At 40.0% G+C, this 14,081-nt stretch overlaps 1 protein-coding gene across 2 annotated transcripts in view; it reads right to left on the reverse strand.

The window, feature by feature from the left end:
• GFM2 (GTP dependent ribosome recycling factor mitochondrial 2) overlaps positions 1-14,081 on the reverse strand; it is a 32,368-nt gene that overhangs the window by 13,845 nt on the left and 4,442 nt on the right. For both annotated transcript variants that reach the window (XM_070743158.1, XM_070743159.1), the window contains 8 exons: positions 13,278-13,366; positions 9,980-10,068; positions 9,559-9,619; positions 6,067-6,252; positions 4,319-4,399; positions 3,230-3,378; positions 549-689; positions 343-442 (listed from right to left, as the gene is read on the reverse strand). In XM_070743158.1, coding sequence (XP_070599259.1) covers positions 343-442; positions 549-689; positions 3,230-3,378; positions 4,319-4,399; positions 6,067-6,252; positions 9,559-9,619; positions 9,980-10,068; positions 13,278-13,366 — 896 coding nt within the window. The remainder of the gene's footprint in view (positions 1-342; positions 443-548; positions 690-3,229; positions 3,379-4,318; positions 4,400-6,066; positions 6,253-9,558; positions 9,620-9,979; positions 10,069-13,277; positions 13,367-14,081) is intronic.

A 14,081-nucleotide genomic window follows, 5' to 3' on the forward strand; every position in this document is an offset into this window, starting at 1 on the left:
ACGTGAGAAAATATTATTTCACTGAAAGAGTAGTAGATCCTTGGAACAAACTTCCAGCAGACGTGGTTGGTAAATCCACAGTAACTGAATTTAAACATGCCTGGGATAAACATATATCCATTGTAAGATAAAATACAGGAAATAGTATAAGGGCAGACTAGATGGACCATGAGGTCTTTTTCTGCCGTCAATCTTCTATGTTTCTATCATGACTCCGAATCTCCACAGACATTAAAATCAGCAAAATTATTTTGATTCCATAAATTAATCCTGATGCAGGTTTAAAAAAAAAAAAAATACAACGTTTGAAAGATCAAAGAAGGGGTTTTGTTTGTTTTTTACCTGTTTCAACCCCACAGTCAGGGCAATGTTGCCAGCGGTTACTGAAGAGATTTCTATCTGCTGATCGGCAAAAGGCAGGAGCAAACGACTCATTCTCTCTCTGCAACGGTTGACTCGGGTTAGGCTTCAATCCCCTCAGAGATACCCATTTATTTAAGCTCATTTGCCTTTCCTCACCACCAACCCATTTTTTTTTTAAAACTCACGTGCAATTTTTGTTAATATTATACACTGCCGATTGAGGCTTCATTGCGCCAGAGTAAATGCGCAAAAAAACCAAGGGTCCACGCTGTTTGTCATGAAGAACTTTAAATGCCAGAGCACATAGATCATCTTTATACGCCGGCCTAGAAAAATCAATCAAATCAATAAATAAACCAGCCAGCCCACCTATTCCACCTAGGAATCATGACATGAAAAAAAATACTTAACATTTAGCAGCAGATTCATTCATTGAAAGCACCATGATTAATAATGATAATAATAATTTTATTTGATTTGTATGCCACCCCTCTCCGAAGACTCGGGGTGGCTCACAACATAACAGCAATACAATATACCATCGACCATGGTATCCTTCTGCACCGGCTGGAGGGGTTGTGGGTGGGGGGCACTGTTCTTCAGTGGTTCTCCTCCTACCTCTCCGGTCGGTCGCAGTCGGTGTTAGTGGGGGGTCAGAGGTCGACTCCGAGGTCTCTCCCTTGTGGGGTGCCTCAGGGGTCGGTCCTCTCCCCCCTGCTATTTAATATCTACATAAAACCGCTGGGTGAGATCATCCAAGGGCATGGGGTGAGGTATCATCAGTACGCTGATGATACCCAGCTTTACATCTCCACCCCATGTCCAGTCAATGAAGCAGTGGAAGTGATGTGCCGGTGCCTGGAGGCTGTTGGGGCCTGGATGGGTGTCAACAGACTCAAACTCAACCCGGATAAGACGGAGTGGCTGTGGGTTTTGCCTCCCAAGGACAATTCCATCTGTCCTTCCATTACCCTGGGGCGGGAATTATTGACCCCCTCGGAGAGGGTCCGCAACTTGGGCGTCCTCCTCGATCCACAGCTCACATTAGAGAACCATCTTTCAGCTGTGGCGAGGGGGGCGTTTGCCCAGGTTCGCCTGGTGCACCAGTTGCGGCCCTATCTGGACCAGGACTCACTGCTCAGTCACTCATGCCCTCATCACCTCGAGGTTCGACTACTGTAATGCTCTCTACATGGGGCTACCTTTGAAAAGTGTTCGGAAACTTCAGATCGTGCAGAATGCAGCTGCGAGAGCAGTCATGGGCCTACCTAGGTATGCCCATGTTTTACCAACACTCCGCAGTCTGCATTGGCTGCCGATCAACTTCCGGTCACAATTCAAAGTGTTGGTTATGACCTTTAAAGCCCTTCATGGCACTGGACCAGAATATCTCCGAGACCGCCTGCTGCCGCACGAATCCCAGCGACCAATTAGGTCCCACAGAGTGGGCCTTCTCCGGGTCCCGTCAACTAAACAATGTCGGTTGGCAGGCCCCAGGGGAAGAGCCTTCTCTGTGGCGGCCCCGACCCTCTGGAACCAACTCCCCCCGGAGATTAGGACTGCCCCTACTCTCCTTGCCTTTCGCAAGCTCCTTAAGACCCACCTGTGTCGCCAGGCATGGGGGAACTGAGACATCTCCCCCGGGCATATACAATTTATGAATGGTATGTGTGTATGTATGTGCGTTTAGAAATGGGGTTTTTAAATGTTTTTAGTAGAAATTTAGATTTGTTATAAATTGTCTTTTTGCACTTTGTTGTGAGCCGCCCCGAGTCTGCGGAGAGGGGCGGCATACAAATCTAAAGAAAGAAAGAAAGAAAGAAAGAAAGAAAGAAAGAAAGAAAGAAAGAAAGAAAGAAAGAAAGAAAGAAAGAAAGAAAGAAAGAAAGAAAGAAAGAATGTAAATACAAATCTAATGTTAAAAACTTTAAAAAACTAATTTAAAATACATTGTTATAAAAACTTATTTGTTACACAATCATACACACTCATTCCAGCTGAACATAAACATAATAAAGGTCAGCGAAAAAAGAAGGGAGGGATTAATCCCCCAACGCCTGGCGGCAAAGGTGAGTATTCAACATTTTATGGAAGGTGAGAAGGGTAGGGGCAGTTTGAATCTCCGGGGGGAGTTGATTCCAGAGGGCCGGGGCCACCACAGAGAAGGCTCTTCCCCTGGGTCCCACCAGACGGCATTGTTTTGTCGATGGGACCCAGAGAAGGCCAACTCTGTGGGACCTAATCAATGATAATTGAGGGGTTCCTGCTGCATTTGGAGATATATTATTTGTATTTCCTTAATCACACTAAAATAGTAAATGGGGAGAAAAAACCTAGAGACATGATCTATCTTTGAATAGATCAGGCTTCCTGGAATTCTTGGCTGTGTGGTCTTTTGCAGAATAACAGTACATTGTGTTTGTAACATGACTTCCATATCCAGGGTGGCGCAACAGGTAGAGTGCAGGCCACTGAAGCTGACTGTAGATCTGTAGGTCAGCGGTTCAAATGTCATCACCGGCTCAAGGTTGACTCAGCCTTCCATCCTTCCGAGGTGGGTAAAATGAGGACCCGGATTGTGGGGGCAATATGCTGGCTCTGTTAAAAAGTGCTATTGCTAACATGTTGTAAGCCGCCCTGAGTCTGAGAAGGGCAGCATAAAAATTGAATGAATGAATGAATGAATACATACACACACACACATACACACACACACACATACACACACACACATACATAAATTCCTAATTCTCCAACATTCAGTTTACTTGCCCAAGATATTAAATTTTAAGATATTAAATTTTCTTTGCCGTACACATTTTGCTTACTTTAATCAAATGAAATTACATCTTCACTCCATACTCACAAAAAATTGTAGCTGCGTTCATCTGGTGCAGGCAAATACTTGGTGATCGCATCTAACAAGGGCTGAACACCCTTATTTTTCAATGCACTTCCGCAAAACACAGGCACTGCTTTATGAGCCAGAGTTACTCTTCGTATTGCAGCCTGTAGCTGTAGAAAATCGAGAAGACACAATGATTTTAAACAAATCTTGTTTAATTGCATACTTACAATTCAATGCAATATCAGGGTGTCCAGGGGGAAGCATTTTGAAATTCCCTGACATTTCCCTGTAACTTGCGATCTAGTTAAGGCATGGTCGTAAATGATGTCATACCAAATGGCTAAGCTGTGAAGAAATATCGGTAGCTGAGGAACCAAGTTGTTGCCACTTGGGCATCACTTAAACACATTACACTCAAATTACGCTGATAAGCCACTTGGGGGCGCACGAAATGTTTACTTCTTCTGGGGGGGGGGGGGGCAAAACAGAAAATAATTGAGAAACACTGTCTTAAAATAACTGACTAGTCGTTAACAAACTTTGTACCACTCCTCTAGCAAGTCTAACCATCTCCCAGGCTACTTGCAAATCTCTTCTTCTGTTCAAAGGACATGGACTCTTTGACATATTGCAAATCCAAGCTTTCTGTGAACCATTTTGTGTTTTTTGAATGTATTTTTTTAAACAAGACTGAAATACTGACAACAATTGGTCAATTTGAAAGGGGTGGGTAGTTTTGTCTTTTGTAATAATTCTAAAATATTTGCTACATTTCATATACCAGCTAAAATAGCTTAACATCCACTTCAGGTGATTTGATCCAGAGAGGTGGTTTAAGCAGTCAATTGACACAGAAAATCTAATTTAGATTTCCTTTTACCATTACATATTCTACAATCCTATCTGATTCAAGTCATTATTATTTCCTCACCTGTCATTATGGTTACCTCAAACTTGAGGAATATTGTTATTATGCAAAGAAAGTATTTTATTTTAATCTACGGCCAACTCTATTGGAAAAGAGGCCAATGGCTCTTTTTATTTCAATACAAGTATATTTTCATATATAAAATCCAGTTTACATGATGAATGAGTCAAGGCACAGACCTCATCAGCTGGTAATGAATCAAAATTTTCACTGAATTCTCCAAGGACCAATTCAGCAAATTCATCATCCAAGTCTGCAACCTTTAAAAGATAATGCATTTCCAAACGGTTAACATTTCACGTTATTGATGTTAGGTCTGCTTGTTTCTTAATGAAATAAAGATATAAAGGTCGTGTTATTAATGTAACGATTTGAAAATATGAATTCCCATAACTGCTTGCGTAAAAGTATCCTTATTTACGCATATGTAGTTACAAATCTCCTACACCAGAGGGCAGCACCAATGCACCTAAAGAAACATGGAGCACTATTGTGCCTCAAAAATGCCCATGGCAGCCAAAACTGATTCAGTAACAATAATAAAATAGTGACCAAAAGAATAACATATCTCAGGATAAGTTTCACAAGTAGCCAAGGGGCATTTTTTATTGAAGGCCTCACTGAACAGAATCACAGTCTTACATGGGCTAAAAAGGATTTTCTTTTAAAGGTGGAATTCACTAAATATGGTACCTGCTTCTGGGAGAAGTGAGTGGTGATAAGAGGTGAAGAGGAGGCTGTAGGGCTCAATAAAGTTGGAAACAGTCCCAAGGCCTCCAGAAACCCAGTGGATGGGAGGTCGGGCCCAAGGTCTGCGAAGACCCAGTAGGGCAGTGATGACGAACTTATGGCGGAGGAGGCCGACCTGGCATGTGTGACTGAAACCTGGCTGGGCCCAGAGGAAGGAGTTCCTCTCTCTGAAATCTGCCCTGCCAGGTTTCAGGTATGGCATCAGCCTCGACCTCAGGGAAGAGGGGGGGAGGAGTGGCTATTATAGCCAGGGAGAGCCTTTGCCTACGTAGACTCGTTGCTCCAGAGATTGCCGTTGCTCCAGAGATTATGTATGGTTTATATGAGATGTGTGATTGCTTTTTACATGAAGGGTTTTTAATTGTTTTAATCAATTGGATTTGTACTGTTTTGTTGTGAGCCGCTCCGAGTCTTCGGAGAGGGACAGCATACAAATCTAAATAATAATAATAATAATAATAATAATAATAATAATAATAATAATAATAATAATACCACGGGTGCCACACGGAGCCATATCTGCTGGCACGCGAGCTGTTGCCCTAGCTCAGCTCCAACGTGCATGTGTGCCAGCCAGCTGATTTTTGGCTCACATAGAGGCTCTGGGAGGGCATTTTTGGCTTCCAGAGATTCTCCGGGGGGAAGGGGGAGGACATTTTTACCCTACCACAGCTCCAGGAAAGCCTTTAGAGCCTGAGGAGGCCAAAACAGGAGCCTATTGGGCCCACCAGAAGTTGGTAAACAGGAATTTTCCGGCCTCTAGAGGGCCTCTGGGGGAATGGGGGAAGTGGTTTTTGCCCTCCCCAGGGATTGAATTATGGGTGTGGCCACTCGCGCCTGTGCGATAACACGCGCACGCACTCTTTCGGCACCCGAGGGAAAAAAAGTTCGCCATCACTTCAGTAAGTAAGAAAAAAAAGTTGCCAAGTTTGGGGACCTCTGCTGTACAGCAAGGTCCAATAAACTTAGCCCATCATCTCTGGCTTGTATTTCATTATTTCCAGCTCAGCTTTTCCTGAATTATTTATTTTCCAAATGTGTGCACCAATTCCCCCAAATCTCTAATCAGCAATGCTTTTGTTGAGAGTTCTGGGAACTAAAGTCCACACATTTGAAGGGCATCCATACTTTTAAATTAAATTCTCATGTGTCTTATGTATTTACTTTAGAACTTTACTTGTTCTATTAAGGTATGTCTTGCATCATTGGCATTTCTTAATAAGTTAAGATCGCCAGCTTCTTCCAAAGATTTCTGCTTAAAGGTCTTTCCATCGTCCAATCCAGTGACAGCATTCCAGAGAAGTTGGTCCTTGGTCACCACATCAACGATTCCTCTAAAAGATTTTTCTTCTCCAATTGGCAACTATACAAAAAAATATATTTAAAAACTATCAGTGTCAGTAAGGAAAGGCACAGTAGTACCAAAGTAACATTAAATATTATTTATTAAGTATCTGAAGTCCAATAATTAATTTAAGTATTAATTAATAATTAAGTATCTGAAGTCAATAGACAACCAGAGCCCATTAAAAAGACCTCTTCATACTCCATCAATTTCATTTTTAAAAGGGTATATTATTATTATTATTATTATTATTATTATTATTATTATTATTATTTATTAGACTTGTATGCCTCCCCTCTCTGTAGACTCGGGGCGGCTCACAACAGTGATAAGGCAATATATAATAACAAATCTAATAATCAAAAACCTAAAAAATAACAATAGTGCATTTAAAAATCTAAAAACAAGGAACCCCAATATATAAAAACATACATACAATCCTATCATACACAAATATTACATAGGCAGGGGGAGATGTCTCAGTTCCCCCACACTTGACGACAGAGGTGGGTTTTGAGGAGCTTACGAAAGGCAAGGAGGGTGGGGGCAGCCCTGATCTCTGGAGGGAGCTGATTCCAGAGAGTCGGAGCCGCCACGGAGAAGGCTCTTCCCCTGGGTCCCGCCAGATGGCATTGTGGCATATGGTTCTCTGCAGAAACACCATTCCCAAAAGCAGGCATAACAACAGAGAAAAAAATGCTTCCTGTGTCTATAGATGGCATTGTTTAATTGAAGGGACCCAAAACACATCAATTGCTTGACCTTAACAGACAGACAGAAACCACAGAAGACAAACAGTTCCTCAAATACAGAGGGATGTACACACAATCATGCCACTACATTCTGGACCAATGGTAGCTTCCAAATAGGTTTTAAGGGAAGTCCCATTTAAATAGAATTCTGGGGTGGATAGTGTAGCTGCCATATAATGTTAGGATAGGATTTGATATCTGGACTTCTGACATAAATGCCTCAGACACTCCGACTTCATTAGCCAGAATATGACTGAACGTAACAACCACATAAGATAAGTCTGCATTTCTGGTGAACTCTGCTTGAGGAAGCGACTGGCCATAAAGCGGTTCATGGCAGCCCCCCTTGAATAACAAGAATGTGTCAGCAGGATGTGAACTGTGTGATAAAAGGATGCATATTTACATTTCCTGGGATAAACAGGACGAAAGCAGCAATAAAAGACCTTGCTTTGTGGTAAACAGGAGATAACCATATTCACAACAAAGATCCCAGGAAATTGACCATGAGAGACATTTGTTCAGTAGAAGCTAGTTACGTGCCATATGTAGATAGGAAGGACTCGGAAGTTGTGTCATATCTTAGAGTCATGTTATAGGATGTTTGTATACCACTTGACGTATACGTATAACCTTACCCAATTTGCATATTCTCCCCAATAAAAGGAAGTGCACGGCCCAAAACTGTGTCATTTCACCCAGAGAAAAATGTGTCCAAGTTTTCTTTCTAGGATTCGAATTTGTGAGTGACCCCACGCGTCTGGGTTGCCCTAAGTCCCTCTGAAGACCCTGTTCCTCACAGGGACTTTGCGGCATCCGCAGGATAGTCCTCAGAGAGGGGCAGCATACAAATCTAATAATTATTATTATTATTATTATTATTGATTGTCCGAAGTGACTGTCAAACCAGGGAGGCAGACACAATCTTTTGAGCAGGAGCCGTCAGCCCCCAAATTGCATATAAATTCTCAATTGGGAAGTACAACCCCATCCAAATGTCAAGTGGAGTTCCCACATCTAAAGAGAAAATATTATTTTACTGAAAGAGTAGTAGATGCCTGGAACAAACTTCCAGCAGACGTGGTTGGTAAATCCACAGTAACTGAATTTAAACATGCCTGGGATAAACATAGATCCATCCTATGATAAAATACAGGAAATAGTATAAGATGGACCATGAGGTCTTTTTCTGCCGTCAATCTTCTATGTTTCTAAAGGAACACCCCCACCAATCTATCTTGACAGAAACCCATGAAGACCCATAGAATCTCCAGACATTTGGATAGTATATTGAAGGCATCACTCAGTTAGCACAGTGTTGAGATGTACAATTGGGTGTCATCCCACAAACTTTATAATCCACCAATATTATTATTATTATTTATTAGATTTGTATGCCGCCTCTCTCCGCAGACTCGGGGCGGCTCACAACAGTGATAAAACAATATACAATAACAAATCTAATATTAAAAGTCTATAATAATAAATCTAACATTAAAAGTCTAAAAGCCCCATTATTTAAAAATCATACATACAACATACCATACATAAAACTACATAGGTAAGAGGAGATATCTCAGTTCCCCCATGCCTGACGACAGAGGTGGGTTTTAAGGAGTTTACGAAAGGCAAGGAGGGTGGGGGCAATCCTAATCTCTGGGGGGAGCTCGTTCCAGAGGGTTGGGGCCGCCACAGAGAAGGCTCTTCCCCTGGGTCCCGCCAGCCGACATTCTTTAGTCGACGGGACCGGAAGAAGGCCAACTCTGTGCGACCTAAAAATAACTTCAAAATAACTCTGAATAAAGAAGCCAACTTGTAATTTTGTTGCTGACTTGTTTAAAAATGATCAGAATCACTTTTGAATCATAGTTTCCACTTCTTATATAACAGACAAATCCCCTGAGTAGAGAGGACTACATTGTGCTGCTAGTTTTATTCCGGTTGTCTCAGTGGCTAGCCAACAGCCATTCATTTCCTAGCAGCTGATATTACTGTCATGCTGATAGCTTGAGAAGAAATTAAGCTAGGAGTAGTGTTCAGCGACTCTAATAAACACCAGATAATTTATCAAGCTGCCCATGAAACACAATAGATATAAATTCAAATAATAACAGTAATGCCAAACAAAAACCAATTAATGTAAAGAAGAAGTGGAATGCCCACCTGCAATTACACTGACTTAGATTTAACATCAAAAGCCTAAAACCCCCATTATTTAAAAAGCATACACACAAACATACCATACATAAAACTACATAGGCAAGGGGAGATGTCTCAGTTCCTCCATGCCTGACGGCAGAGTATAGTATGCAAACTATAAAGTAGTAATAGGTAGACCTCATTTAGCATTTCAACTGGGATTGGAAATTCATTTAAGCCAAGTGGTCACAAAATGAAACCATGACTGTACTTATGATTTTATTCAGCTTTACCGACTTCCAAAGGTCATAAACATTAGGCTCAGTTGTAAAATTACTTTTCCATCTGTGTAACTGCAAATAACCATTAAACAAGGCAGTTGCAAAATTAAGATTACCTTAACTAATAAATGTTTTTCACTTTCTAAAATTACCTGTAGAAGTAAAGGCTTCACTTTCAACTTTTGCTTGATACTGTCAACTGAATGGATGAAACTAAAGACAAAATATGACTGTTTTAGAGAGAATAGTTAAATTTCTTTAACCATTAAATTATTCTTTTCTCCAAACGTCCAAATACAACAGCTACAAAAATAAGACACTATTATTTGGCCAATATGCTTGCACAAGATTTTCCCCAAATGTGTTTTTACCAAAAGACAATTCAAATTTCTTCTTTTTCCTTTTAAAAATGTTTACTTCTCATCCAAGAAGCTTATTCAATTCAATTCAGTTCAGAAGTGAAATATCTTCACTGATTAGTTATTAAGTTATAAAATTCAGTAATAGCCTATCACTCATTGTTGTAGACTTCCTTTTTATCTCTGTCCTGAAAAGTAATAGTTATGTTGGTACCTTGCTCCGTGTTTGTCCATCTTGTTTAAAAAACAAATTCTGGGTATTTGGTGTTTGTCTGCTTGCCTCCAGACTGTCAGAGATTGTGCCTAAGCAAAAATGTTCAGCATTAATCATTTCTGTCCAACGGAAGTTTTCTGTCCCTTACAAATATGTAAATATTTATTTCCATGATATTCAAAGGGTGGGGGACCCTGTTGTTACATGTGAAATTTGCAATACGATGAATTTAATAGAAAATCTATAATGGGCTATGGACTAACATAAGGAAGGCATGAAATGTAGACTGCAGTAGACAAATAGATGAAAAGTCTGGTATTTCCCAGTAACCCAAATTAAAGGCTTCTACTTTAATTTGTTCTGGAGACCTCACCTACAAAAAGATATTGACAATATTGAACGGGTCCAAAGATGGGCTACAAGAATGGTGGAAGGTCTTAAGCATAAAACGTATCAGGAAAGACTTAATGAACTCAATCTGTATAGTATGGAGGACAGAAGGAAAAGGGGGGACATGATCGAAACATTTAACTATGTTAAAGGGTTAAATAAGGTCCAGGAGGGAAGTGTTTTTAATAGGAAAGAGAACACAAGAACAAGGGAACACAATCTGAAGTTAGTTGGGGGAAAGATCAAAAGCAACATGAGAAAATATTATTTTACTAAAGAGTAGTAGATCCTTGGAACAAACTTCCAGCAGATGTGGTAGATAAATCCACAGTAACTGAATTTAAACATGCCTGGGATAAACATATATCCATCCTAAGATAAAATACAGAAAATAGTATAAGGGCAGACTAGATGGATTATGAGGTCTTTTTCTGCCGTCAGACTTCTATGTTTCTAAGAATTACAAAGTTAAAGAAACCCAACTTTGAAAAATATTTTTTTTTAAAAAGGGAACTTTTTTAAAAAAAGGGAACAGGCAATATAATACAAAACCTAAGAATAAATGAGATAGAAAAAAGGAATATTTTCCATCATATTAGAAGTTAAGTCAGCAAAGATAAATTGTAACAAATCACTTCATTGATAGTACTAAACTAAAGCTTAAGAATTTCCAGTCACTTTTTTTAAAAAAAAAGCCATGACATATCAATATCACTGCCTATCTAAACACAACATTCAGAAATGTATAGTTTCCAAGTACTGTAGAAAGATACAAAGATAGGTGATGTCCTGCGGGCAAATTCCAAGAGAAGCTACCAAAATGGTAGATATTACTGGGCTAAAAAGCCTGTGATTAAATGCAGGAAAATGTTTCTTCTGGTGTCACACAAATAATGCCCTGTTAGATCTGAGTACAAATAACCCATTCTGTAAGGCTTAGGGCACAATGGTCTGCAGAAATTGAAACTGCTTCGGTATGCTGATTATGCATCATAACAGTTCTTAAAAGATACTGTACCATACAGGGGAAACTTATGTAAGTATTTGTCGAGGGAAGCATGTGACGAGTAAGTTGTTTTACCTAACCTTCTATAGCTACATGGTCTTTGTTCATGTGTACATGTGCATCACCTCCCCCACAAAGAGAAAAGAAAAACTGCGTTTTGAACTGGGGAGAAAAAGTTTAAAATAACATGAATTTGTCCCCGTGAAACCTGAATCTCTCCGTAATGAAAGAGAATATTTAGGATACTTGAAATTCCAGAGGTCCGGATGCACTGTGCTTTTTCCTTGTTTTTTAATATATTTTTAATTAAATTTTAAAACATGAATAAAAAGTAAACAAGCCCCCCCAAAAAAAGGAATTGAAAAGAAAGAAAAGTCAAACTGAAAGCAAGGAACAGCTGCAACAAAAAAGAGCAAAGGAATATCAATATTGTTTCTACTTGGAGACCTCTTCTGAACTTTGAGTTTGAAGTGGAAAAGAATGAAACTGTAATTTGGGGTTTTACTAATTAGACTGATAGATCTTTACAGAAATGGCTTGCTTGTATTATGAAAAAACAAAAACTTGTGACTAGATATTAATGGTCTTATTTTACTACAATGGAAAAAATCGGAAGTCAAAGTTTCTTTTTCTTTCTTTTTTTCTTATCCTTCCTCACTTCTCTTCACTCACTTTCTCCCCACTGTTTTCTTATTTATGTTTGTATTTTGTATCTTATTTTACTTTATAACTCAATAAAAACATTACATGGAAAGAAAGAGCAAGGGAAAAGAAAAACAGAATGGTCTTAACTTTCTTCAGTAGATATAAAAATACATCTAACTCTTAGTTTAAAATTAACCACTCTGGAGTTGAAGTCCACAAGTCTTAAAGTTACCAAGTTTGGAAACCCCTGGTCTACAGTATTATTATTATAATCATAATTCTAACCATAACATCCCCAAATCAAGATTTCATTTCTTTCAGTTTCTCTCAGTAGCTTTCAAGCAGAAAATTGGTCAGTCTTTTCTTTAATCAAAGCTATCTATTTCCCAATTTCTTCCATCACGTGAACTATATTTCCTTTTTGTTACTTAATGTGAATTTTTGGACACAGACTCTGCCCACACTATATATCCAGCCATTCGGATATTACTCCCCATATTTGTGTGTATGATATTTAGGATGAACTGGGGGGGGCGGGGGGGAAATCACATAGGAACCAAAGGTACAGTAAACTAAACCAATGAGCCAAGGTGGTGCAATGGGTAGAGTGCAGTACTGCAGGCCACTAAAGCTGACTGCTAGATCTGTAGGTCAGCTGTTCAAATCTCATCACTGGCTCAAGTTTGACTCAGTCTTCCATTCTTCTGAAGTGGGTAAAATGAGGACCTGGATTGTGGGGGCAATAGGCTGGCTCTGTTAAAAAGTGCTATTGCTAACATGTTGTAAGCCACCCTGAGTCTAAGGAGAAAGGCGGCATTAAAAAAATAGAATAAATTAATTGTTTATGTTCACTGAGATAGTATAGCTGCCATGCTGACCTTAGAATTGATAAATAAGGCTGTCATTATGCTGTAGTTTACATTGTGTTTACCCTTTCTTTTGTCTTCTCTTAAAATGAAATACATCAAAGATAAATAAGCTATGGCTCTATTTTTGCTCAGGGCTGCTAAGCTATGTGCCAATGCTTTGCTAGAAGCTCAGTATACACTGTTTACTGTTTACACACTTAAAAAACTTTATGTCTAAGTGATTCGGTTGTTTTAAGTAAACCAGATTTTGGCCACAACATTTTTCCCTCCAACATATTTCTTGCAGAGATGCAAGTAAAGGGAGCCATTTGCTAATGGGAATAAGTCTTAAATTCTCATCCTTAAGTATATCCAAGGCATGAAGTGAAGATGGCAGAGTCATTTTTACCTCCACACCGGCTGAAGCATCAAAAACAGCCACTGCCCCATCCAACACTCGTAAGGATCGTTCCACCTCCACAGTAAAGTCCACATGACCTAAAGTTTAGTCCACACAGGAAGGTAAAGTGTTTTTATTTTGTAATATTTTGTTTTGCAACATTATCTTTTATTACTGTAAAACTATTTCATTAAAAGGGGTTTTTTAAAAGCACATTATGTAAGGATTCACATAGACCTTAGGACAGTGATAACAACCTTTTTTTCCTTGGGTGCCGAAACAACGTACACGTGTGCTATTGCGCATGTGCCCACACCCATAATTCAATGCCTAGGGAGAGCGAAAACAGCTTCCCCTACACCCCAGAGGCCCTCTGGAGACCGGAAACGGCCTGTTTTTCCCAACTTCTGGTAGGCCCATTAGGCTCGTGTTTTACCCTCCCCAAGCTCCAAAGGCTTCTCTGCAGCCAGAGGAGGGTAAAAACGCCTTCCTCCATCCCACCAGAGGCTCTCTAGAAGCCAAAAACACCCTCCCGGAGCCTCTGTGCGAGCCAAAAATCAGCCAGCCAGCACACATGCACGTTGGAGCTGAGTTAGGGCAACAGCTTGCGTGCCAGCAGACATGGCTCCGTGTGCCACCTATGGCACCCGTGCCATAGGTTCGCCATCACTGCCTTAGGAAATGGTTAGCCGAAAAACAACAACCCAAAAATGGTGTGCTGAGTTGACTGCCCTCCTCTTGAAGAATCATGTATACTACTCATTGCCCTCTGGAATCACTTTGCCATGACACTTCCAGCGAGCCTAATGCCAA

This window comes from Erythrolamprus reginae, chromosome 2, assembly GCF_031021105.1.
Source record: "Erythrolamprus reginae isolate rEryReg1 chromosome 2, rEryReg1.hap1, whole genome shotgun sequence".
In the NCBI taxonomy this organism is placed as follows: domain Eukaryota; kingdom Metazoa; phylum Chordata; class Lepidosauria; order Squamata; family Dipsadidae; genus Erythrolamprus; species Erythrolamprus reginae.